The 26,162-nt window shown below is 46.7% G+C and overlaps 1 protein-coding gene across 5 annotated transcripts in view; it reads right to left on the reverse strand.

The window, feature by feature from the left end:
* The window catches only part of ATP13A3 (ATPase 13A3), an 80,672-nt gene that overhangs the window by 35,546 nt on the left and 18,964 nt on the right, over positions 1 to 26,162 (reverse strand). For 4 of the 5 annotated variants that reach the window (XM_072618901.1, XM_072618898.1, XM_072618899.1 and 1 more), the window contains 12 exons: positions 17,804 to 17,904; positions 14,856 to 15,029; positions 12,514 to 12,672; positions 12,272 to 12,342; positions 10,675 to 10,755; positions 9,879 to 9,948; positions 5,627 to 5,761; positions 4,920 to 4,992; positions 3,202 to 3,333; positions 2,207 to 2,386; positions 1,421 to 1,578; positions 947 to 1,135 (listed from right to left, as the gene is read on the reverse strand). In XM_072618901.1, the coding sequence (XP_072475002.1) occupies positions 947 to 1,135; positions 1,421 to 1,578; positions 2,207 to 2,386; positions 3,202 to 3,333; positions 4,920 to 4,992; positions 5,627 to 5,761; positions 9,879 to 9,948; positions 10,675 to 10,755; positions 12,272 to 12,342; positions 12,514 to 12,672; positions 14,856 to 15,029; positions 17,804 to 17,854 (1,473 nt within the window). In that variant the 5' untranslated portion in view covers positions 17,855 to 17,904. Of the gene's footprint in view, positions 1 to 946; positions 1,136 to 1,420; positions 1,579 to 2,206; positions 2,387 to 3,201; positions 3,334 to 4,919; positions 4,993 to 5,626; positions 5,762 to 9,878; positions 9,949 to 10,674; positions 10,756 to 12,271; positions 12,343 to 12,513; positions 12,673 to 14,855; positions 15,030 to 17,803; positions 17,905 to 23,778; positions 23,903 to 26,162 lie in introns of those variants that run through there. The other variant, XM_072618900.1, reaches the window with a different exon arrangement.

Below are 26,162 nucleotides of genomic sequence, written 5' to 3' on the forward strand. Positions count from 1 at the left end.
ATTTGCCATTTCTTTAAATACTTTCACCCAGCCCCAAGGCTCTGAAGGCTGGTGAGCCCCTCTTTCTGAATATTATCTTCTCCCATTAGAATGGGCACTCCTAGCAGGGTGTGGATTATCTTTTAGTTTCTATATTGTATCACCCACACTTAGAATAAGACCTAGCACACAGCAGGTGCTTAATCAGTGCTCATGCTCTTGGGGCTCTGAGTGTCAGATTCTCAATTTCCTTAAATTCTGAGCAGGAACACTTGCCATCTGCAAATCCTCCAAATTCAACTCTTTTCATCATCCAACAACAAAAGGTCAATCCCAATCAATCCTGAGGAAAGAAAAGCTTCAAAGATCCTCAGTGAATGGGAATGGATGCCAACTGAAATGTTTATGGCAACGATGACAAGGGAAATCCATGGAGAAGCAATCCCGCGGTTGTGACACTCTAATTCTCCTCCTCAACAAAGACGTTCTTCACAAAAAATCCAAAGTAATTAATAATCACAGGTGCTGGGGGAACCATTTAGAGTTGACCACCCTATGAGAGATCACTAGGATTAGCTAGGGTTAGCCACTCACTAGGAGGAAACAGAGGCTGGACAATTGCCCAGTGTAGCCTACCTACCTACCTGGGGTCCATCCATCACATGGGAAGGTCATGAGGGTACATCGAGACCTTGGTGAAAAGGTTTTGGGAGGGGCTACTCATTGGTCAATATCTACTCCACCAAAACAAACTTCATCTGTAACCTTCTTCAAGCAATTAAGCCAAAAGAGCAACAAAATTTTCAAAATGGAAAGATTGATCAGAAAAATACTCAAAAGGAGAAAAAAAAAGTACAATAATTAAGGGGGGGGGGGGTGGACTCCACTAATGGAATTTAGAACTGCATTTAATATCAAACTTGAAGCTACGAAGACAAAAAGGCAATACATATAAAACTGGCCTTACCTTGTCAAAACACACCAGGTTGAGCTGTCCGCAGATGTTTATCCGCTGGGGGCTGATACAAAAGATTCCAATCTTTTTCAGTCTCCTTTGCGCATACACAATGCCAGCCGTCATTGCAGCCGGAAGTGCAGGAGGGACAGTAATTGTGATGATATCCAGAGATTCGATGACTATAACGCCAGCCGGTACCTAGGGTGAGGCCAGGGAAAGGACCTGTAATACCAGCTGGGACTGCTTCAGAGGCCTCTACAATAATAAACTATCCAAAATGTTCTGTTTGTGCAAGGGGGTACATCTAAACAACTCCTCTCTCTTGATTCAGCTTCCATTACATGCCAATGAATGTTGTACCTAGCCAGTAGTCTCTTGAGAAGAGCCAGTAGGAAATCAAACCAATTTAACCTAATTACCCCAGACAGCAGCTCTGGACTCCCTCCCATGGAAGAACAAGGCCATTGCCCAACCCTTCCGTACCTTATTCAGTATGCTATGGACGATGGTGTAAATAAATCCAATGCCAGCCACCACTACAAGACAGAGCAGAAACATGTAGGCGTCTCTGTAGAGTTTAAAATCCGTTGGCTTGGGATACAGTATGGAACGTACAAGTTGGCCTTTAGAAGTACTAAATCCTGGAGACAGAATGTTTTAAACAAGTGAATACAGTCAAATCCAAGGTCCAAAACAGCTGAAGCAGAAACTCTCTACCCTATTTAGACCACACTCAGAATGACTGGCAATACATACACACATACATACATACATACATACATACTATATATATGTATATATGTTACACACACATAAAATCAAGTATTTACTCATATCTGAAACAGCAACAAGAAAAATACTTCTAAATTTCCTGACACAGATCATCTCAATCATTCCCTCCCCATCATCCTCAAGTTTTCTTCCACCTGTCCCTAACATTTCTTAATTGAAATGGCAGTGACACCTGAAGGACTAAACCATATGCCCAAAGGTTTTTAAATTTGTTACTTGTAAGTGGAAAACACATGAGCTTCAGAGAGGGCAGAACATCCAAGAACTAAGTCTTAACTCCAAACAGAGACCAGAAGGTAAGCTAAAGGAATGAAGGAATGAGGGAAAATGAGCCACCCAAAGGAATAATCTATTTTCTAAAAAGGGAAATCTCATTCGGCTAACCAAAAGTACATCCCTAGTCCACCCACATACGCATCATTTGGAAATGTTTAATAGCTTAAAATATGTCTGGTAGTTCAATGAAATGCCATCTACCTGTCCTGACCACAACTGCTTTCACAAGTTCTCCGGTGTAGAAGCGAGTCTGAATGACGGTGGTCCCACAAAACAAAGTGTGCCGCTTATGGAGCTCTGGGCTGTACACTTCATCTGCCTTTCCTTTCACATCCACTGAAGGGTTTGGCAAATTAGTCTTTGTTACAGGAACACTTTCACCTTCAACAAAAAAAGCTTAAATCCTCAGCACAGAAAGCTTTAACATGCTAAAATCAATTCTCAAAGACATTAAATGTTTTAGATTTTAATTTAGCTCAACAAAAGGTTGGTGATTCTATAACCACATGCAGAGAGCTGAGTTTTATCTCAAATTGTTGGCTTTTGCCTGCCAGTAATTTCATCATTATTATTGGTATACTAATGATGGCATTATTAAACATACATACATCTTCCCATCCTCCAGCCTTGGGAAGTAGCTGGACATAGGAAAAGTCCTCATTTCACCCAAGTGATTCCAGCTGATAAAAAGCTGTCAGTGGGAGCTGAGGCTGGCCTAGACCAGGACCAAAGCCCATCCACTACCACATCAAAGCAGAAAGGCAGAAGGGGTAACTGATAGGGGAAGACCAACGGCCACCCCCAGCATTGACGGAGCACTTCTTTACGTGACCTATGTTTCGATCCTAACAACTGCCTGGTGGGGAGGACGAACCACACTGATCCCTTTAGAAATGAGGAAATGGAGCGTTGGGCCAGTTTAATTACCTGGCCTCTGGTCACACAGAGGGTGACAAGAACCAAGCTCCAAAGCCAAGGCTCTCCTGTGTCCAAGATCAACATTCTTTCCAACATGTCAGGCTAAAAAACAAATCTTCCCATTTTCACAATTCCTAGGGGAGATCCACTGATTCACTAGAACAGGTTATTTTTATAATGCTTACTCTTAGCCATGTTAATCCCTTGAGATCGTATTCTATCCTATTTCCTGAGGACTTCACCTTGCCGTGCTCTGAGATCACTTCCCATCTGTTTACCTGTAAGCATGCTCTCATTTACAATGCAGGTACCACTAATGAGGACTGCATCACAAGGCATGACCGTTCCATTCATCGGGATGACCATGATGTCTCCAGGTACAAGGTCCGTGGAAAAAATCTCTTCCGTTTCTGAAAGCATCAGAGGTTTGCTGGCTTTTTTAATGCTGCTTTACATGGAGCAGCAATAGTACAGCAGCTCAAGACACCCATCTCCAAAAGGACCTTGCCCAATTTGACCAGCAGACAGACACCAGTGCTCCAAGGGAAGAAGGGGAGGCCTATCAAAATGCTTTCTCTCAGAACCATGAACAACAACCACTGGAGAGGGAGGAAGGCTCACACACAATGACCCTCCCCTCATCATGCTCATAATAACCCAAGGTTGTACCAAAAAGAGAAGTACCAGGCACTATTGGGTCAAGGGATCAAGAAGAATACTGTGTAAGAGAAGTCATGGAGAAAGTTTTTATGCGACATATGGACAGATATAACTGGGTGACAACAACTGCGTTCCAAAGCAGCTGTCTGCCTGAGTGAGTGTGCAGAGACTACCCAGAGGAACAGGCCACCTGTAAGTGAATGGCTATGACGTAGGACAGACAGCAGAGGACAAGGAGCCTGCCCACCACCCATGGCTGGGCTACCAGAGTTAGACCTCTGCTTTTACTAACAAAAGAGGACGCAACATCTACACTAGAGGAAAATGACATCAACAGAAAATAAAAACCCACATGATCCACTGCCCTTCCTCGATGGGGTGCAGATGACTTACAGGAATGATCTCCCCAAGCCAAGACCAGCCCCTCCTCAACCCCACTGGAATGCTTCCACTTCTCTTTCTATGGACAGGGCCTACCATGGGACACAACAGGAGCTTAATGTGTGCAGAACTGAGCACTGTGAGGACCTTTCACCATAAGAGCTTACTGATTGGCAACAACTCTCCAGATCCCTCTTAGCTTCTCCTACTCAAAGAACTGTTTTCAAGTACAAATGTATACACAAGTTAAGAAAGCTAACTTTCCATAACTCAGGGGTTTGTCACCTTGGGTCTATGGACACTCCCTTCCCCCACCAAAGGATGCGCGAATAAATTTCAGAGATTTCATAACCCTGGCTGAGGAAAAAAAAAATGGCATCTTCAATCTCACTAACCTCTAATTGAAATTTGACCTTCCCTCAATTATGAATTTTGGGGAGGGCAAAAATTCCATGATTCTTGGATGGTTTCCAAAGGTTCTGGCCACACTCAAGGGGCTCAGGACACATGAACTTAGAGAGCTCCTACCATGGCTGGGAGATTCCCCCACGTGAGCTCCAGCATGAAAATGAACCTGAAGGAGTTGTGCCGGTGACATTCCCCCCAAACCTCAGGTAGCCGTGACCCAGCTGGGTCACATAACTCGCCAAGTGCTACCTGATCACCAAGCAGACTGGAACATGGAGAGGAGGGGCATCTGTCTGGGGAGAATATTTACGACAGGAACTCTGAGAGCTGAGAGAAACATGTCTCATCCTACATTCTGAAAAGTGGTCAACTATCCTCCATGCACATAATAATCGCACTCCAAGTCACGTTCAGAGAGAAATCAGAAATAAAAGCTCCCTGGATGTTCTCGGCATAGGCACCTGGGGTGAGGGGGGTCGGTCACTTTTGGACTCATACTTCCAATCTTCGACCTCTCCAAGGGCCAAACACGTCCTGGACTACCTACCTCCACCGACTCTGCAGACGGAAACTCTCACAGTGCTGTGAGCGGCTACCATATCATGCAACATGATGTATTGCTGGAAGGAAGCATAGACAAACAAACTATCAAAGCTCGAAGGAGTGCTGGGTGATTATCATAAAATGAAACAGATACCCCAAAGAGATCAAAGACCATACTCCTCTGGGAGTGCTATGTTCACCTCCGACCCACCCCCCACAGGCAGCACAAAGGAGAACGTCCCCCCAAAAGCAGTGGGGCAGCCTCCTCTAGGCATGCTGTGCTCATCTTTTTCCCACCTCCTTAACCCCAGCACAAAGAGCTTCTATACTAGGACAAGTTCACCATGAGCCCAAGGCCTCACTTTTACACAAAGGTATTTACAAAACAGATAATCATAAATTCCCAGGTTTTCTTACATTGCAAAGAGATGCCAAAAACTTGAGTGGCCCATTAGATTTAGCTGACAGAAATTCAACAGGCAGGAATTATAAGAGCCAGTTTGGAATCAGGAGGACCTGGCCTTGTGCCCTGCCTCAACAGGTCCCTGACCAGCTCCCTCAAACTTCTATGTTTCTGCATCTTGGCAATTGCTCCCTGAATCTATGAAGTCATCACAGAAAGCTATAACCTGAGGGGAGGAGTCCCAGCAGCTGTGAAGAATCCGTTAGAAGACTGGAGCAGCCTCTGCCACATCCAGGGCACATGCTCACCTTCCTAATGGTGTACAAGGAACTCACAACGGAGATCACAGACATGATCACAATGGCTAGGGCGTAGTAGTAATATTCATCTGTACTCCACAGGATCACACTGAACAGCTGGAAAACGTAGAAAGGATTGAGAACCTGAAAAACAAGATGCAAGTTAATCAGGACCAGCCGCTGGGCCCCTGGTCATCAGCCTATGCTCCACCCACATGGGCATCTGCTCCCAAAGACCATCTTAGCAGAAACGTCCTCAATGCCAGTGCACCCCCCCGGGCTGGGCCTGGGGCAGGGGGCCTTTCCTTTGGATGCCCTGCTGGAACTCCAACATGTTTGTCAGGGGACACTTCAAAATGCTGCCTTTTGCTCATTTGAGGGATCAGCTGACAAATGTAAAGGTTGGTAAGCGAAAGAAGAATGAGTGCCAGATAACACCCTGCACTGATCAGCATCCTCTGGGGGGAATCAAGCTCAAAGACAGCTGGAATGAGGGCAAACTCAGGCAGCAAAACGCTTTCATCAGCTTCCAAGCAATATAATAAACAGAGTGTCACCAACCACAACCAACTGCCACCTCCACTGGACTTGCCTTTGCGGTACTGGAAGACTGGTGTTAGATAAGAGAAGTAGGGCTGATCACTAACCCATTTTAGATGAAAAAACAGACCACCGAATGAAATGAGCAGGCCAGGGTCTCACAAGCTGCTTACAGGAGGATTAAGAATGCAAGCTTGTGCTGCCCTTTTCCTGGCAGGCTCATCTGTCCAGATGCTAGGGAAGCTGCTCACCCAAGCTCCCCATTTAACCAATCATCACTATCTAGAGCTTCCCAACAAACCACTTTGTGGAGTTCACTATTCCCAATAAGCAAATCGGAAGATAAGAGATGCCCCAGTGTCACCGCCAGGACATCTGGCTCAAGCAGCTTTTCCAACAGCACTGGCTAGAACTGGATCCGCTCCCTGCACTGTCTGGGGGGTCACCATCATAAAACAGCTCTAAGAAGCAAAGTGACGGCCTGTGTGGAGTCAGGCCAGAAGCCCGGAGGAGCGCCAGGCCATAATGGGGCTGGGGAGAGCAAATCTTTGACAAATGAAACCGCAGACTAAAAAGAAGCAAAAGCACCAAACCCTATTTGAGCTGATGCTAAGAGACTCGGGATCTCTTTCCAAACTGTCCAGATTTCTAGTAATCTTGTAACTGGGCTTCTTTCATCTACATGAGATTCCTTTTTTAAGTTCATAGCTATATGTAACCCTACAAACTGGAAGGAAAATCATGCAGTTCAGTTTTGAGTTTTTCACCACAATAAACCAGGGAAAACAAATTCTAATCACAGTAAAAAACAAAAGTTCATCTGGTATTTAATGAACAGAAAACTCTTCGATCCAGCATTTCTGGTACTTCCTAATAGGCTGAACAAAGAACACTGTACTATATAGTCAGCTCCACTGGGGGGCAGTGTAGAGTCAGAAGACACTTGGGTTCCAATGCAGACACTCTCATTCACTGCTGCACACATCAAGAAGGTTCCTGAGGTGACTCCAGGCTGGACCTGCCTCCTGCGCCCAGCAAGGACAAGTGCCTCCTGTGACTGCCCATGCACTCCGTCACACGTCACTAAAACAAGAATGGGGCTGGAACAGCAGCGTTTCTGAAAACTAATCCATCCCAAACTGACAGAAGGTATAACGAAAAAGCAGAAAACCTTTTTTTTTCTATTATTGAACAAGAAGATGGCCAAGCAACCCCAGCTACAAAAATCAAAACCTCCACAGAAAAGCAGCAGCCCACCTTCCCAAAGTTGTGAAGTCTAAGATTCTCAGGAAACTGCAAAACTAAGTCATGAACCCCTCTCCCTCTGTCCTCCACAAGGATGCTGTGTTGTTGTTCAGTCGTTCGTGACCCCAGGCCCTCCCATCCTCCACGCTCACACCCATTGTTTCTCTGTAGTCCCCTTTTCCTTTTGCCTTCTAACTTGCCCAACATCTGGGTCTTTTCCAAGGAGTCCTGTCTTCTCATGATGTGGTCAAAGTATTTAAGCTTCAGCTTCAGCATGTGACCTTCCAGGGACCAGACTGACTGATCTCCTTGCTCTCCAAGTGACTCTCCAAAGTTGCCTCCAGCACCACCATTCAAGTGTCTCTTCTGTGGCTCAGCTTTCCTCGTGGCCCACCTCGCCATACATCACTACTGGAAAAACCACAGCTTTGACTGTACGGACCTCTGTCAGCAAGGCAGTCTGGTGTTCAGTCTGCTGTCCACGCTGGCCAGTTCTCCTTCCAAGGAGCCCCAAGAACATAAAATCTGACACTACCTCCATTTCTTCTATGATGCGGAAGGAAGTCATGAGACTAGTTGCCAAGGTCTTAGTTTTTCCTGATGTTAGGTTTCAAGGCAGCTTTTATGCTCCTCTTCACTCTAATCCAAAGGATCCCTGTTTCTTCTTCACGTTCTGCCTTCAAAGTGGTGTCATCTGTATCTGAGACTTGATATTTTCCCCAGGAACCTTCATTCCAGCTTTGGATTCATCCAGCTTGGCATTTTGTGCGATGTACTCTGCATATAAATTAAATAAACCCAGTGATAATGCACGGCCTTGTGCTATGCCTTCCCCAATTCTAAACCAATCAGGAGTTCCATGTTCAGTTCTAATTTGCTTCTTGACCTGCATACAAGCTCCTCAGGAGACAAATCAGATGATCTGATCCTCCCATCTCTCTGAGGACTTGCCAAGTTTCGTTGTGATCTACACAGCCAAAGGCTTGAGTAGTCAAAATGCTTTTCAAGAATTCTCTAATTTTCTCCATAGTCCAGCGAATGTTGGCAATTTGATCTCTAGTTCCTCTGCTCTTCTGGTCATTCTTGGTTCACACATCACTGAAGCTTGGCCTGCAGACTCTTAATGAGCAGAGCTGCTCGGTCTTCTGAACACCCTCTGGCATTGCCCCTCTTTCAGTTCGGCACATTAACTGATCTTTTCCAATCCAGCAGCCACTACTGAATCATCCAAAGTGGTTGGCATGCTGAGTGCAGGCACTGGGCAGCATCATCTCTTAGGGCTCTCTCACCTCCACTAGGCTGTGAGACAGGCTTCCTAAAGCCCACCGGACTTCATTCCCCAGGATGTTGGGCTCCAGATCAGTCACTTCCCATTGTGATTAGCGAGAAGTGAAGATCGTTCTTGCCTCATTCTTCTGCACATTCTTGTCACCTCTTTTTCATCTCTTCTACTTCTGCTCAGTCCCTACCATTTTTGCCTTGTATCATGTCCATTTTTTGCACAAAACACTAAAAAAATCCCAAATCACTAAAAGATAGCTTGAACTTAATTCTTTAACCCTTTAGCCCTCCTATGTTGGAATAATTTGTGTATCTTTGGATTTTTAGCAACTAACTAACTCGTATGGTATCTAACAAAGCTGAAATTCCTGCTGTGGACAACTCTGATTGATTGTGAGCCCCATTAGGAAAAATTCATCCCAGCTCTATGGTTCTCATTCTCCTTCTAATACTGGAACTACGATGGGTGACGACAGCTACAGATTGCCACACCCAGCCAAGTATCCTCCGATTTTAAACAGTATGCGTTGTTAGAGCATAGGATTTCACACGCCCTACTTTAATTAACAGACAAATAATCCAGTCATCTGTCAGTTTTCCGATGTGTTTTCCTCAAAATCATTGTTCCCAAAAATCAGATCAGTATTTCCCAGCAGACACAGATAGCGCGGCTTACTGGGAAATCTCTGGCTCTTAAGGGGAAACGTAATTTAAAGCGTGCTTGATTTCAATCCAAACCAACCCAATTTAGTTCAAGAACCATTAGGTGCTATCTGCAGGGATCCAAGTGAGACACCAGAGAAAATGGGAAGTCTGGGGAAATGACACGTGATCCCTCAGCATCCCAGAGCTTTAAGTCTGGCAGAGGGAAGACACACACAACTAAAATTCCTCATGTGTAAAACAGGTGCATCAAAGACATATGAGCAACAAGTGAATGGGCAGCTGCTCTGCGGGGAAGATCAGCAGTGACAAGGGCAAGGTGCACTGCCTTGACTGGCCTTGTCAGGAGAATTCGAAGCTGGGGAAATATTGTGTAACCAAAGGCTCAGAGACAGAGAGACAGTGAAGTGAAGAGTGGTAGTGGGAGGGTCTGTCCAGGCGATCTGGGCAGAAAATACCAAGCCCAGGGAGGGAGGGGGGGAGAGGACAGACTTCCCCAGTCTGGGCCAGACCAACCAGCAGGTGGCCTTACCTCTTTAACCAGAAGTTTAAGGACAGAAGGCACTTTGACAGCAATCTCATTCATTCCATACATCAATTTTCTGTATGAAAGGAGAAAAGCCTAGGTGTTAGTGCAAACTCTGGCCTTCCCACCTACCTAGGTCTCAACGTTCAGAATCTGAGGCAAGCATCTGTGTGATGCAGGACATATGGGGAGCCACACGTGAGCATCAGGAGCTTCAGTGTCCACAGAACCATGCTGATCCCTCTCATTCCCTGACAAATGACAAGAGCCAGAATCTCCAGACACTCTACTCCAAATATAAAGCCAAAGAAATGGACTACTTTTGGCAAAAGATGAAACAAATCCATTTGCATAGCCAAGTAACATCGCATGGACTAGAACTGTGTACTGAGAAAAAGGAGACACTGAAGGCCATTTGGCTGAGGATATACTTCATGTCCTTGCCTCAGTATCCCAATTTGCAAGAAAAAACTAAAAGCTTTTCCCTACAGCAAATCAGAAGTTTAAATGAGTTAAAGGACAAACTTGAGTTCCTGTAGAAAATGCTGTAACTTTTCTCTGATAATATTTACATTTCACTTTACGGTACTTTCTTCACGTACACATTTCATTCATTTAGTGCATTCAGTGAAGCATGACACTTTCAAGATCACGTGTCAATGTTTTACCAAAATCAAAATCAATGTGCTAATCAGACTGCAGCTCAGCACAGCTTAACATCAACTTGGGGTCAAAGTCAGGTCTGAGGGGGAGAAAACCAGGAATGGGCAGGAACACTCAACGGCGTCTGGAGTCTCTGTACCTGTAGGCGTGCGTGTCCTTCGCCAACCCTGAGCTGTGCTGTTCATAAATTGAAGTACAAGAAACACCTTCATCCAGACCCCTAAAGAAATGGGAAATTCAAAATTATTTTAATGCTTTGTTTAAAAGTCTGCAAATCCCATTCTAAATACAAATCCTTAACTGGGTTTCCAGGATCAAAGAGAACTTTAAAAATGTCTTCACAAACCCTGCCTATAGACCACAAGTCCAGATGATAATTCTCTTTCCCTTCTCTCAAGATGGTGGACGAAAAGCCTCCAAAGAAATCAGAGGAAAAGAAGGTCAAAAAGGAATATACAGCTGAAAAGGTGGTGAAAAAGCCTTAAAAGCATTGCACTCAGAACCCAGGCCTGGCCCAAGGGATCAGTAAGGTACTGTACAGGCAGAAATACGCTACACCAAAAACCCAAATTGAAAGGAAAAAGAGAAGGGTGCCTGCTACTACCTCAAAGCCAGTTGGTGGAGGAACCTGTGTGGTAAAGATTTGCAAACTGCCTAAGTATTCCCCTACCGAGGATGCGCCTAGAAAGCTGCCCAGTCACGGCAAATGCCCTTCAGCCAGCATGTGAGGAGACTTCGAGCAAGCATCCCCCCAGGCACTGTTCTGATCATGCTCACTGGCTGCCATGAGGGCAACCAGCTGGCTAGTGGTTTGCTACTGGTGACTGGACCTCTGACCATCAACTGTCTTCCTCTGAGAAGGACACATCAGAAATCCATCTTTGCCATGTCTACCGGGGTTTAACCTTTTGGGTGTAAAAACTCCAAATCATCTTACTGATGCTTACTTCAAGAAGAGGCTCCGTAAACCCAGACACCAAGAAGGAGAGATTTTTTGATACAGAAAAAGAGAAATATGAGATTACAGAGCAGTGTAAGGCTGATCAGAAAACAGTGGACTCTCAGATCCTGCCCCAAATCAAGAAAATTTCTCAGTTCCATGGCTACTGAGCTCTGTATTCTTTCTCTAATGGAGTCTACCCTCACAAACTGGTGTTTTATATGCCTTGCCTTACTAAAATATTTGGAATGGCTAAAGAAAAAAAAATGTCTTCACAAACCCTACCCCATAGGAGGGGATCCTCCCCAAAGAGGGTGAATTCTGAGTTGTTTCCAAGTAATATCAAGCCTGATCTATCACTCCATTTTCATTTCTACTAAAATGCCTTTAACTTCTTAGGTCACCGAACTCACCAGCACAGATATTTTAATGACTATCTGTGAACAATGTGAGAGAGACAGAGACACAGACAGACAGACAGACAGATACCCTCTGCCACTTCCTAGACCACATTCAAGCAGTTTAACAGAAGGTCACAACAGGGGCCCTCTAAGAGAAGACTGCAGACCAACATGGCATCCCTCTGCCACCCACGCCACTCTGCTCCCTTCTCACCTAGCCACCAACCACGCCCACAGAGCTCTGTAAAGAATCGGTTCAGGAATGCTGTCCCTGAAGAGCATTTGTACAGGTCACAGTCAGGAAGGAAAGAGAAGCACCAGGAGTCTCCTCCACTTTTGGACATAATTACAGGATGTGATCTGATCTAACGTCAAAGGGAAAAAACCCCACTTACTTTAACACATCAAAATTCTGGAGGGAGTCGTTCCAGAAGTATCTCACGCTGTGGTGCGTGAAATAAGGAATCTGCAAAACATAAAGCATCAGACAGATGGGCACCAAAGATCCTGGTCCTCGACATTTCAAGTGACTAACAAATGTTCATTGACAAAGCCAAGAAAGCTGACTCTGGCAGACCCTGCCAGACTCCCGCCCACCAAGCTCTCAGGAATGGCAGGCAGGTAGAGGGGACCGTACCTCTCGGGGCTGGGCCTCCTCAGGCAGGTCCTCAGGGAGATGGAAATGAGCAGCATGGCCATTGGACACTGTTTTAGTTCCTGTTTTAGGGCTTGAGAATGAGCAGTTTTCTAGAGAAAGAAAGCGAACTTTTGCACAAAACCATATCCTGAATTCGTCCTTGGAAAAAAGAGAAAAACAAAGTTTGTCATTGCAGCCTTCTTGTCTGCACACTGTGGGACGATCGCTCAACAAAGCCGGGGAAGACGGAATGCTGAGGGCCTGTGGCCTCGGAGACACGGGCAGAGAGGGGGCCTGGGGAGTGACAGGTCCAGGTGCTGTGGACTCCTCTTAGCCCTGAACCCTGCAGTCCTACAGGCCATCTGACAAAACATGGTTTCCCACTTACATTGTCAGAACTCAGCCTTTCCCCACTCTTCTTCACTCTGACGAAAGCTCCAGAACATTCAAGACAGTTCAAACCCTGTTACTTCCCAGATCAAGAAGAAGAGAGGGTAAGGAGAATGGCCAGAACTGACCACGAGGGGGAGGGGGATGGTCAGTGTTGATCATGAGGAGGAAGGGAATGGTTACCACTGACCATGAGAGGGATGGCCAGTACTGACCACAAAGGGGAGGGGGAATGGCCAACACTGACCACGAAGAGGAGGGTGATGGTCAGCGCTGACCATGAGGGGGAGGGGGATGGTCGTTGTTGACCATGACGGGGAGGGGGATGGTCTGAGTTGACCATGAGGGTAACAGGAATTGCCCCGAGGCACTTGAAGGTTTGCAAAACCTCTGTGACTTCATTTGGTCCTTGCACTAATCCTGGAAGAAGGGTGCTCTTACTATTCCTGTTTTACAGGTGAAGAAACTGAAGTGTGCAGAGCAGAGGAGGCAATATGGTCAAGGTTCTGTGATTTCCACCGTATGAAAACATCGTCTCATTGGGGAATGGCTGGATAAGCTATGGTATTTGAATGTCATGGAATATTATTGTGCTATAAGAAATGATGAACAGGAAGACTTCAGAGAGGTCTAGAAAGACTGAACTGATGCTGAGTAAAAGGAGCAGAACCAGGAGAACGCTACACAGCAACCACCACAGGGTGCGAGGACTGTTTCTGGTAGACATAGCCCATCTCAAAAATGCAAGGACCTAAAACATTCCCAAAGGACTCGAGGCAAAATGCCGTCCACATCCAGAGAAAGAACTATGGAATCGGAAGGCAGAATCAAGCAGACCGTTTTCTCTTGTGTTATGTTTTGGTTTGGTTTGGTTTGGTTTTTTCTCGTGATTTCTCTCAATTCTTTTAATTCTTCTATGCAACATGACTAATGTGAATATGTTTAATAAGAATGTATGTGTAGAGCCCATATAAGATCGCATGCCATCTCAGGGAGAGAGGGGGAGAAAACCTAAGACTTATGGAAGCGAGTAGAGAAAACTGAAAACAAATAAATTTTTTAAAAAGAAAAAGAAAACATCCTCCCCTCACACTGAAGCCCAAGCCGCCTGCCCTCAGGAGCCTGACGCTCAGAGGGTCAGTGACTCCTCAGCTGCCACAGCAGCCAGACCTAACATCCCCTAAGGCAAAGCTTCTTCACGAGGACCTCTGCCGTTGCTTTTCTGGCAGCTTCATGACATCAGATCTCAGGCGGACAAAAACAATTTCTGAATTTTGCAGTTTGTAAAACGATCCCCTGCCAAACCAAAGGATACTCTGTCATTTTCAATTGGGAAAATAAGAACCAAGAAGAGGCACCAGCAGGCCCGGTAAAGGCTGGGGCAGGCTGTGCAGAAGCTTCACTCTGCCTCCCCAGGCCTCTGCATGCATCCTCAAGGAGGTGAGAATCAAGGCACATATGAACATAAAATCCGGATAAGATTTAACTCAATAAACACTACACAAGTGATTGCTCCATACATACAAAGGCCCGAGCTTGGAGCCAGCCCTGACTGGGAGATAAACAAGGAACCCAGTAAACACAGAGCAACCAGCAAAGAGAGAATCCTGGTCACACGAGGCTTGGCTCCTGAAGGAAGAAAAGATTCTGGAAGCAGAGGATAAAAGACCCTGAAATTCTGGGCCCAGAGGAAGAGAAACTGCTGAGGGCCAGCTTGGCTGGAAAGTCAAGTGCGTCCCATGGAGGACCCTGGGGGTCTCATGGAAGGCCTGGAGCCAATGTGGAAGGAGAAAGTTTTTGAGAAGAGACACTGGTCAGTCAGAGCTGTACCTTACCAACACTATCCTCTCAGTTCAGAATGAGTAAAGCTTATTCTAGTCAGTCAGAGAAGGATGGCAGGAACCATTTGAGGACATGGCACCTTTTGAGGAGCAGGCACCAGACACACTTACCGTGGACCTCAGCAGCACCACCTCGCAGTCTTTGAGAGCTGTTCGGAAGCAGGTGGCTTTCACTCGCCACTCGGGCATCCAGTAGAGGAGGAGGAGGAGGAAGCCACCAGTACAGACGACCCCAAATGCAACTACAAGCAGCTTCCAACGACTCAGATTGTAACCATAAATCTCCTGTGTGCAAATGGGAAAACAAATTGTGGCCAACCAAATCCTGGAGTATCTGACCAATCGAACTGTTAAATTCAAAGCAATTCTTGTTCTCGCTTTCACAGGCTGGGTCCAATCAGTTTCCCCTGGGCTACCCACCCTAGGCACATAACAGGCACTCCATCGACCTGTCTTTGTGGTGATTCCTCTGGGTGAAGATCCCCCTACAGTGTCCACAGTTCCATGACAAACACGCTCGATGGCCTCTTCTGTGGCTGGAGCACAGAGGGGAACGGCTTCCACCCATGTCCGGCTGTCTTTTTTGCTCACGGCTCTGACAAAGTAAACTAGGGGCAGGCTTCAAGTCCCCTGGCTGAGGGACATCTCTTCCTATGGACTGCCTACCAAGCTGAGATCAGCACAGCTCAATACATGGCACGTGCATAGTCTGTGCACCATTTAAGAGAAATGCCAAACAATTGGGACAATAGTGACATCATCTGTACTAAATTCAAACATTTATTAAGCACCGACTACACACAAAGGACTGTGCTAGTCTCCAAGAATATTAAGACAAAAATGAAACTAATCCTTGCCCTCAGGAAGTTCACTTTCCATTGCAGGACACAGCCCTGACATAAATCTAGTCCATGGTCAGTCAAGGAGGAAGCTACCATCCCCTAAAGGCTCCCAAGCTGCACCCTGAGGGAAGAAGGAGGCAAAGGCCTGGAGGTTGGGCACTCTAGGTATGGGGCTCCCAGCTCACCAAGGGCAAGTTTGCCTAGAAAGCAGAGAACGTAGCAAGTGAAAAATGCCAGTCCATCTTCTCTTGGGAGAGGGAGCCTTGGTGGTGTGAGCCAAGCTTAGAGAGATTACACAAACAGTGACTGCTGAATCCATAATCCACATTTCCCCAACACCAGTGATGGATGGATTCTCAGCTAGGTTCCTTTTCAAAGATCCACAGAAAAAGACTGGTTGTGCAACTCCATCTGTCCTGTACTGAATATACCCTTCATCGCTCTCTCAGTACTCCCCTCTGGCACACTTGGGGAGCCAAACATTTGAGAATTTGGGGGGGGGGGGTGCAGAGGGAACTGGGATGGGTTTGGGGCTGTGTGGCTGGAAGCTTCAAAATCTGAAGTATTGTTTCCTAAATCAATCAGCCACCTAAGGAATGAATGGGGAGCAGAATGGGGAGAGAAGGCTACCCCTTTCTAGGGTTACTGAAGCATTTTTAAAAACGCACAGAAAAGAGTGCAAGGGAGGCCCGAGGTATAAAGCAAATGCAGCTTTGGAAGTGGTTGTCACAGACCATGCCCCCTCTGCTTCCATTCTACTATGGCACTCTGCCAGTGCTCCACCCTAGAAAAGGTGGTGTGTGGGGCACACAAGTTGGGATCCCTTCTGGAGGCTGCACCTGGTGTCGGAAAACCTCAGCTCAAACGCTGCCTTACTAGAGCTCTGCGATCCTGGGCAAGTCATTTCACTTCTGCCTGCCTCAGTTTCCTCATCTGAAAAATGGGGATGATGACAACAGCCCTTCCCTCCCAGGGGTGATGTGAAGATGAAAAGAGAAGTGTTTTCTACACTTTAAATGCTGTCTACCATTAAAACCAGCCGGATGGCACAGCAGACAGAGGGCCAGGCCTTATCTTCCTCAATTCAAATCTGGCCATGGACAACAGCTGGGTGACCCTGGGCAAGTCACTTCACCGTGTTGGCTTCAGTTTCCTCATCTTTAAAATGAGCTGAAGAAGGAAATGGAAACCACTCCAGTATCTCTGCCAAGAAAACCCCAAAGGGGGCCATGAAGAGTGGGGCACGACTGAAAAATGACCTGACAACCCTACTAACTTGAAAATACAAAGCATTATTTTCCAGATCATGATAGGGCTGTGAAATTCTAAATCTGAACAGAAAAGGCACAAAACCACAAGTAACTTGTCCATGCCCATCAACATTACCCAAAAAATGCAGCAGGGAAAAAACTGGGTTTGATTTTAAGTCAGAGGGCCTGAATTTAAACTCTGAGAACATGGGCAAGTTCCATCCGTTCTTGGGGCCTCCACTTCCCCATCTGTCAAATGATGGGTATGGGGGAAGCCTGCTCCAAACCTCTGGTTCCCCCCACTGCAAATCTCTCAAACATGTCTGAGCTGGTTCTGGGCTCCAAAGCCCAGGATTCGTGTCAAGGCTGTTCTTAAACATTTGCCCTACATGTCACCTTCACTCCTTCAGTCTGTGTTTACAGTAAGTTATAGTGAGGAGCGTTAGAACCAGAAAAAGGCTCCTTGCTGTCATGCTGGGAAATGTCAGCAAGGCTGTTCTTTGGCTCGGTCCAGGGAAACTGAGCCTGACTCTGACCATCCCCTGCTTGGAAGACCTCGGGAGGCCATCCTTCTCCTTGACTACTGAGCGGCAATCTTTGCTCCTGTCATGGAGCCCTCCCAAACGAGGTCCATCCTGTTTGCTATCCCACACCCTAGATCACAGAATATCAGCAAGATAAAAACTCCAGCCTCCAAAAAGGCATGGAGACACACTGCCTGCTGCCCCCTGGCTGTGCCTGTCCATGCTCCAAGGGCTGCCTGGGCCACTCGTCCCATGAACACATTGGTACCCAAAGAGTCTCCCTCTAAATGAAAACTATGGATGCTAAGATCTCTGGCAGCCTGCAATGGCTGATCCTGCCCCACTCCCACAAGGCACCAAAGTGATGGCTGAGCCCCTGCCCCACTCCTCCAGCCAAAACTGCCTACTGCTTCCCAGCTGCCTGGACCAGAAAATGGGATTACCATTTCATCCTCCTGGCCTTGATTAATGGTCTTCTTTTCTTCTTTGTCCATTTTTACTGCGTTAGGAAATTACTTCTCTGCTTCAGAACACTTGGAGATAACTAGAGAAAAAGAACAAGAACTGAAGTGATCCTTTGTGCTGAGCTGTCGAGTGAAGCCAGTAGCTGTGGCCACACTCAACAATGTTCACTTTGACAAGCTCTGGTATGAGGCCCTCACAGGCCAAGGGGTCACAGATGCCACCTGGGCACTCCTAAGTGGGCTCCCCCCACCAGGCCAGTGACTGAACCCCTCCTGCTCCCCAGGACTTAGTGACAAAGTCTCACACTGGAGGAAGGGGATTCCCCTCACTTGAAGAAATCACACGAGCATGTTTGGGTCCTAACATCACCCCACTTTACTGTAAGGAATAAAGCAGTGCAAATCCTCTCCCTGACTTCTCTTACGGGGGACCCGCCGGGTCTCTGCTCGCATCTTCCTGAAGCATGGGACTGACGGTGTCCTCCAACACGCTTGGTCCTGCTGCATTTTACCTTCTCCCCACTAAAGTTTCAGACATGGGCCCAGCCTGCTCTCTAGGAGAATCCCATCAATCCTGACATGGGTTCACGTGGGTCATCTCTTCAGCCTCTCAGGTTATACAAAGTAGCCTGAGCTTGATCCACCACCCAAGACAAGGCCACACAGAAAAAGGGGCAGAAACACGGGGGACTGGCACATTTCACATGGAAGATACTGAGATGCCCTCATGGAACTTAGGATTCAGGCTGGTATAAGTAACAGAAAAGATTAAAGTAGGATTACCAATCAACCAGTTTTTATTAAGCACCTACTATGTTCCCGGCACTGTACTAGGGACTAGAAGCATAAATGGGAAGAATAAACTAACCCCCAAGTTGTCCCCAGTACTTTATAACCTAATCTGAGGGAAGCAAGTCCATTGAAAATGAAGTGGCTCCGATGTAGGAAATACCAAATAAAAAGTGGTTAAACAAGCCGGGCTTTGTTGGGAAGGTCGCAAGTGGTTGGAGGACAAGAGAGACAAGCAGCGAGAACATTCCAGGCATGGGAACAGGCACCATGGCAGGCGAAGGACAGAGAGTCCTGTCTACAGTCATATCTCAGCCAGCCCAGAAGCCTGAGGCCCCTTGAGTCCCTTCTCCTTCCCCGGCTCCCTGCTCCTGATGAGGGAACATCCACACTCTCCCCTCACATCCCTCTAAGAGCACAGACAGCCCTCCCAAGGGCAGGTACCATCTCTGCCCTTGGAGCTCAGCACTGTGCTTGGCACATCATCAGCATTCCACTTTTCTCTTTTCACTTAATGCTTTTTCCCCTCACTCATCCATTTATTCATTCATTCATTCATACCAAGGGACTGCACTTGGAGCCACAAAGAGCTGGGTTCAATTCTGCCTCAGGTATTTCCTTGTTATGGAACCACAGGCACTTCTGATGCCTCCATCTCCTCCTTTATTAGAAGGTTATCGACAGAAACACCAGTACTGCGTGTATAAGAAAACTGGTGCAGGAATGCTTGAGACAGCTACTAGTATGAATCTCCTAAAAGGTTCACTTCTTTTCCCAAGAACTGTTACTGGCCCCAGATTCCTCTGCCTTGGGTTAAAGTTCCCTCTTCTCCTTTTTGGATTCCTCGTCCCACAGGAGGGCTTTTTGGCTAGGAAAGAGAAGCAGTGATTGGCAAATGGAGGCAAGACAACAAAAGGGGAGACCAAAAAAGAAGAAGGGCCAAGCCTTCTGTGGCCCCTCCGTCAATCTCCAGTGTTCAGACACAAGTGAGTCCATGATAACTTCGTGGACTACAAGAGAGTGAGGACCAGAGTCCTGCCACAAGGCCCTCTGGAAACAGTGGGTGGGTGCAGCCCCACCGGCCAATCCTGGGCAATCTGCTCAATGTTATGCATCCTGGAATCCTGCCAGGAACCAACACCAAGTTCCATGATGTGTCCCCTCCCCTGGCCATTTTTTAACAATCAGGTTAGCAGCCCTCTACTCTAGTTCTTGAGCGCCAGGGTCTCTCAGTGCCCTGGGAGCAAATTCAACCAATCATGAATACTCATTAATGGGATGATGCTCCCAAGTCTGTTGTGCCCTGTTCCTGTGGCAACAAGGGACCATCCACTTGCATGCTCCTACCACCAACCACCAATTGGAGATTGGGTCAAAGGGAGCAGAAGCAGAGACTTCTAAGACTTTTACATTAGGGACTATTAGATTATTTCTTCCCTCCCAAAGCTGAATGAAGCAGCTCTGAGGCAAGAGGAAGCAGGTCCATCCATCTCCTTTCTCAAGCAGGCAAGGAGGGAAATGAGCACTCCATACTCCATACTAAAAACTGGGGCTGGGAAGCCAGGGCTCACAAGGGCTTTGGGTCATGGAAACGGTCACCATCAGCAGAGGCAAGAGGTAGAACCAGGCAGATCAGCCCTGGGAGAAAAGAAACACTTCTCTCTCACTGAGTCCCTCCCATATGGTGGGCCAAGCCCTAATGTGTCCTTTCTTTCAATGACCTTGCCCCTCCCCACCTTTCAGAATCCAACACCCAAAAAACCACCAGTCCCAGTTTCAGGGGAGTTTGTAGGGAAGAGTTCTGACCAATTCACACTGTCATCAGACAGCAGGCAAGGGAAGGCATGGCTACAGTACCTGCTACTGAGTCAGGAAGGCCCAGAATCAAATGCTATCCGACTCACTGGGCTGCAGTCAGGCAACTCTACTGCCAATGGTCGTGGACTGCAGAGACTGGCAGAGCCTGCCACACGCCTGAAAGTCCTTGCTTCAGCCCTACAATACACTGTACTCTCATGAAATGTTAAGGCCCCCAGGGAGATGGGAGCCTAGACACAGGATAGGGAAACAGGAAAGAAGAAAACAAGTGGAATGTGATGGACATAGAGACAAACCCACGGCCAGGCACTAACAGGTGGGAGAGGCAGAGGGGATGGCACCTGGACTGAGGCTCAGCTGGCTCGTAGGCTGTCAAAGACAGACCAGGCCAGGGCCTGCCTGGTGAGACTTGAGTAAGAAAAGGGAGCAATCTGAGCAGTCCTCAGTGGCTAGAGGAGGCAGAGGAAGACAGAGGCATCCCTCCCAAGGAGGTATCCTCAAAGACTCCTCCTGTGGGGCAGGGGATGACTCTTGTCGTTTTTCTGTCCCTAGTGTCTAGGACAATGCTGGCAGGCACCACAGAGAGCAGGGCCTAGAGTTCAAATCTGAGTGCAAATTCAGCTGTGTGTCCCTGGGCAAGTCACGCCACTTCTGTCTCTCTGTTTGGGGAATACCAACTCCCAGGGTTATTGTGAGGATAAAATGAGATAATGTTTATGCGGAGCTCCGCCAGAGCGCAGGGGAGCCACTCGAGGAAGCCGTATGCCCTTCCCTGGCTCAGAAGAAGCTCACAGTCTAATGGGGGAGACCACATGCAAACAACTACTTACAATCAGGATACACTGAAAATCACCCAGGTGGGGGAAGTGGGGGAGAGATCAGGGAGTCTCCCTCTGTGAGGAGGGACTCTGCACTCCAGGTATGAAGGAGAGTCAGAGGGTGGAGCATCTTTGTGGTGTTGCGTCCAGGATGCCACTGTAGAGGAGATAGGAGGGGCGGGAGGGGCTTTGAAGGCCAAGCAGAGGATGAATTCAAACAGTAAGCAGGAGCTAACAGTTGACTTGTTTACCTGAGGACCCGCCAGCAAAGAACCAAATCAAGACCCAGATTAACACTGCTAGACTCCCCAAGGAGACTGGGGGGAAAGTCAAACAAATACCTCTGAACAAGACATTCACAACAGCTAACAGTCTGCAAAGCACTTGGCACTGACGATCTCACTGGAGGCTCCCCCCGGCCCAGCGAGGGCGTGCTCTTATCACCCTGAGGCACAGGAGCTGGGACCTGCCCAGGGACACAGATCTAAGTGTGAGGCAGAACCAGCATTGCCACAAGCAAGGCTCTGGTAGAATGATAATGGAGGAGAGACCATGCCCGGATGATAGGAAGGTGGTGGTACTTGAGCCTGGAGGCCACCAGAAGGAAAGAAGTGCTCAGAGCAGCAGTTGTGCATTAGGGAGGACTCAGATGGGGAGGGACCAGAGATGGGAGACAGTCTGGAGGCCGAGAAGGAGTCCCTAAAGGCAGCCTCAGGACCACAACCAGGCTGGAAACTGAGCAGAAGCACAGGGCAGGGATGCCACCTCCACGTGGGGCCTAGCAATGGAACGTCCATCAAATCAAGTAGAAAGGTTTCTGCAGAGCATACCTTCAGCCTTCCCACGTTCTTGGAAATTCTGAGACACCCATTTAATGTTTAAAAGAACAACAGGCTGGCTTTTCTGGTTTCATTCTGAAGCTGTTTCATGCTTGCTGCTCAATGTGATGGGGGATCCTCTGGACCTGGAGTTATCCAGGGGCATCTGATCTGAACTTTTAAAATACGTTAATAACTATTTCAATATAGTTTTTTCCTTTGTCATCTTATGCATTTTATTCATTTAAAAATATTCTGAGAAGGGTCCACAGGCTTAAGCAGACTGTCCAAAGGTCTCTGCCTCAAAGTCTGGAAGCTCGTCGTCCACAGGCCAGTCACTGTGTGATCATTATTCAGCCTGGGCAGCTCTGAACCGAATGGAGGCTTAAAAGAAGTTTCTTAGGCTTCCAGAGCCCAAGCTTACTTCTAACAATTCCTGAGTCACAAGTCAAACATTCCCGGATCTGTTTGGGAGGGAGGGAGGGAATTCAGCCTAGCATTTTTTGCTTTGAGAGAAAAAACCCACTGAGCTGTTGCTTCAACCCCCACATAACCTCCCCTTGTGGACTTCCTGAATGGCACCGAGGGCCACTCGGGCTGGGCTCTGTTTTCACAAGCACAGCAGGGAAGAGGTTGAACCAAAAATTAGCCATAGGATGTTGACTACAGATCCCATGAGATCAGGGGCAGCCTCTCTGCATCCTTCCAGCCCCATATGTGTGACTTCTTCCACAGTTTAGGCACCACTTAAACTCTTTTTAAATAAATACCAACTGGCTAAGGATCAGATTATGAAGTTAGTTCAGTCTTCACTTCCTTTTCAATTTGAAGAAACAGCAGAAGCTTTCTACTTTTTCATTTGGAATTAATTTGTCCAAATTAAAACATCCTTCCTGCCCTACAGAAAGTATTGCTACTCATAAAAAAGCTGCACTTCATCTCAGTGACTAGAGCTTTGGGTGGGACTGATTCCTTTTTCTTGCCTTTATCCCTTATCAGTAAGAACTAAGTTCTACTCGGTTGAAAGCTCTAGACAAAATTTTCCTTAGGAAGTTATAATACAGCCTTAATGGCATGGTAACTCAGGTAATATAACCTATCCTGTGGCTAGATCTCTCTTCATATGAGATATTTGGGTTTGTTTTACAAAAGCAATTTTTAAAAGCTAAAACCCAAATGAATTAGAAATTTATCTCAATTTAAATTAAGAATGTTTTAGATCATGGGTCTAAATACTCTACCATACTAAGCTAGGGAGGAAGGTCAGGTAAAATTCACCTTCCAGAGTAAAATATGATAAAATCAGTCAAGCAAATCAGAAGCAAAGAATGAGGGGAATTGTCCACTGAAAGGAAAGACTCCTCTTTTTAAAATTCTCAAGTTCTAAGTCCATCAAAGCAACAGAAAAGAGTCAGATGTCCACACCCTTATTTGGTAAGTCACCATTCATATAAAATGAAGCAAAGAAAGATCACATAGTTAAACATACTAAAATGTTCCAATTACACACAAAAATACTCAATTCTAATAAATCCTTCCAACATTAACTCATTCAGACAAATTTCCTCTTAAGAATTAGCATGCCAATTTTAAAAAGGACTGACTTCCAGGTACATCTTTCTGGTTCCTCTTTTTAAAAGTGACTTCAGATTTCTTTTTTTAAAACTCAATTTTCAAATCACAAACCAGAAAATAAAGCCACTGTTCTTACCACAAGCACCTGTGGCTCAGTCCTCCCCAGGCTGGGCTGGCAGATGTTTTCAAAGATCCCCTGAAAACAAGGGCCAGGAGGCCAGTGCTGCTGCTGCTGCTGCCTGAACGGTTTTGTACAAAATCTTAAAAAAAAAAAAAAAAAAAAAAAAGTCTCCAAGGGCTTTCCCAAAAGTGCTTATCAAAAGATTAAAATATCAAAGAAATCTGGCACTTCTCTATTTTTGAACAATTGAAAATGTTCACTGGATTCTCTGCAGCCGAGCCTGAAGCCACTGTCAGCTGTCCAGGACACAGCTCAGTTCACCGGGGTCCCAATGCGACCCAGCAAGCCTGACCCTGGACGTTATCTACATGGCAAGAAGCTTATAGGATATTAGGCTACTGACCAAACCCTTCCTAGTATTTACAGTGAAAAACTGCCGGCTATTCTATAGCACCAGCAAAAACAAGCCAAGAATGTTCATCCCAAATGGAAAGGATCCGGAACTTTACCAATGATGGCTCCACAAAGTCCACTGGAAGTTTTTCTCCCTTAATATGCAAATACCAAGTAAAAGGTAACACGGGCTCCAGCCTGGGCCCAGAGCCAGCAGAACCTCACCGAGGCCTGCTGTCAGACAGAACTCCCAGGCCCCACCTGTGCACTGCACAAAGCCTTCCTGGCCTTTCTTCTAAGATAGAAAAGAAGGGAAGAAGACTAGGGACAAGTCTGGGAAATCTATTAAAAGAAAACAATCAGTTTCAAAGAAATGAAGCTTTTTTGGACAAATGGTCTTCAAAAATTAAGTTCATGTATCCATACGGATGTGTATACACAAAAACACATGTATCATGTATGTTACATACGGACAGATGTACAGAGAGTGAGAAAACATCTCACCAACACAGCATTCTGGAGGGAGCCGGGCAAGTCCAGTGTCACCCACCAAACAGCAGGGGTGCACACCCCAAGTTTCCCCCTCTCACACCTACACATCCCTTTGGGGGCATGCTCCACATCAAATTCTAACAAGATAACGTCAGAGTGGGAAGAGACCTTTGAGGGTAACAAGATTCATTCCCATCAATGCCCATTTTGCAGCAAGTAAACCAAAGAAAGGCCAGAGAGATTCCATTGTCCCACAAGCAGCAGGCACAAGACTGGAACCCAGGGACTTGTGACCCCAGGTTCAATCCTCTCTGCATATCTGGGTAAAGCACAGGATAATGTCACTCACCTGCAAACATCACTGTCGGCAGATTCCAGCGCGCAGATGAAGGCACTGGCCACCCACCTCAGGTCATACAGTTCAAACACGATCAATGGGGAGATTTTATTTGTCTGCTCATGTTTGTTAACAAGGGCTTTATTTTCCTTTTCCTTCAACGGGGGAGGTGAGAAAGGGATGGTGGAGAAGGGATGAGAGGAAGCACTAATACAGCACCTACTACGTGGCAGACCCCGACTGCACTCCATCGATCCTCACAAGAGCCATGGGAGGGAGGCGCTATTTTTATCCTCATTTTACAGATGAGGAAACTGAAGCAAAGCACTCCATGCAGAAGGTGATACAGCTGAGAAATGTGCTGAGGGAGGATTTGAACTCAGGGCTTCCTGCTCCAGCCCCAGTCTTCCAACCACTGTGCCACCAGTCAGCCTCAAAGGGTGGGCCTCCCTGGTAAGCTCAGGCTTGGGCTCAAACACACACATGCGTGCACACACCCCAGAAGGGAGGCTAGAAGGCATCGCAGGCAAATGAGGCAGTTATAATAAGTTAATAGGAATAGGGCACATTCATGTAGCACTTGAAAGTTCACAAAGCACTATACACTTAAGAAGAAAAGTAAACTCCTTCCCTCTTTGATAAAAACCATTGGGAAAACTGGAAAATGAACTGGCAGAAATTAGGCTTAGACCAACACCTCACACCACGCTTCATGGGGTGGGGGCGGGGAGTGAGAAACAGACCATAGACCTCTCGTAGATATGGGCAGGACAGGGAACAGAGGAATTACAAAAGATAAAACAGATCATCGTGATTACACATTACTGAAAATGTTCTGCACAGACAGCATTCACGGACCAAAGACAGAGGTCAGCTGGGAAAATGCTGTCGTCTCAAACTTCTCCAATAAGGGCTTAGTATCCAAGACATGTAAACAAGACACAAAAGACAAAAAGACACTCGCCCGCTGAAAGGTGGTCAAAGAGAAGGAACAAGCGATTGCCAAACGAAGAAGCACAAGCTACGAGCAGTCCTAGCAAATGCTCCCAAGCCCTCGTAAGAGAAAGAACATCAAAAAGGACAAGGAAAGCAAGCTCCCAATAACGGAGACTTATTTCCATGTAAAATGGATATGGGAATACTGGTTTTATTTGGTGTGTAAGTTCAAAATCAAGAC

This window comes from Notamacropus eugenii, chromosome 6, assembly GCF_028372415.1.
Source record: "Notamacropus eugenii isolate mMacEug1 chromosome 6, mMacEug1.pri_v2, whole genome shotgun sequence".
Taxonomy (NCBI): domain Eukaryota; kingdom Metazoa; phylum Chordata; class Mammalia; order Diprotodontia; family Macropodidae; genus Notamacropus; species Notamacropus eugenii.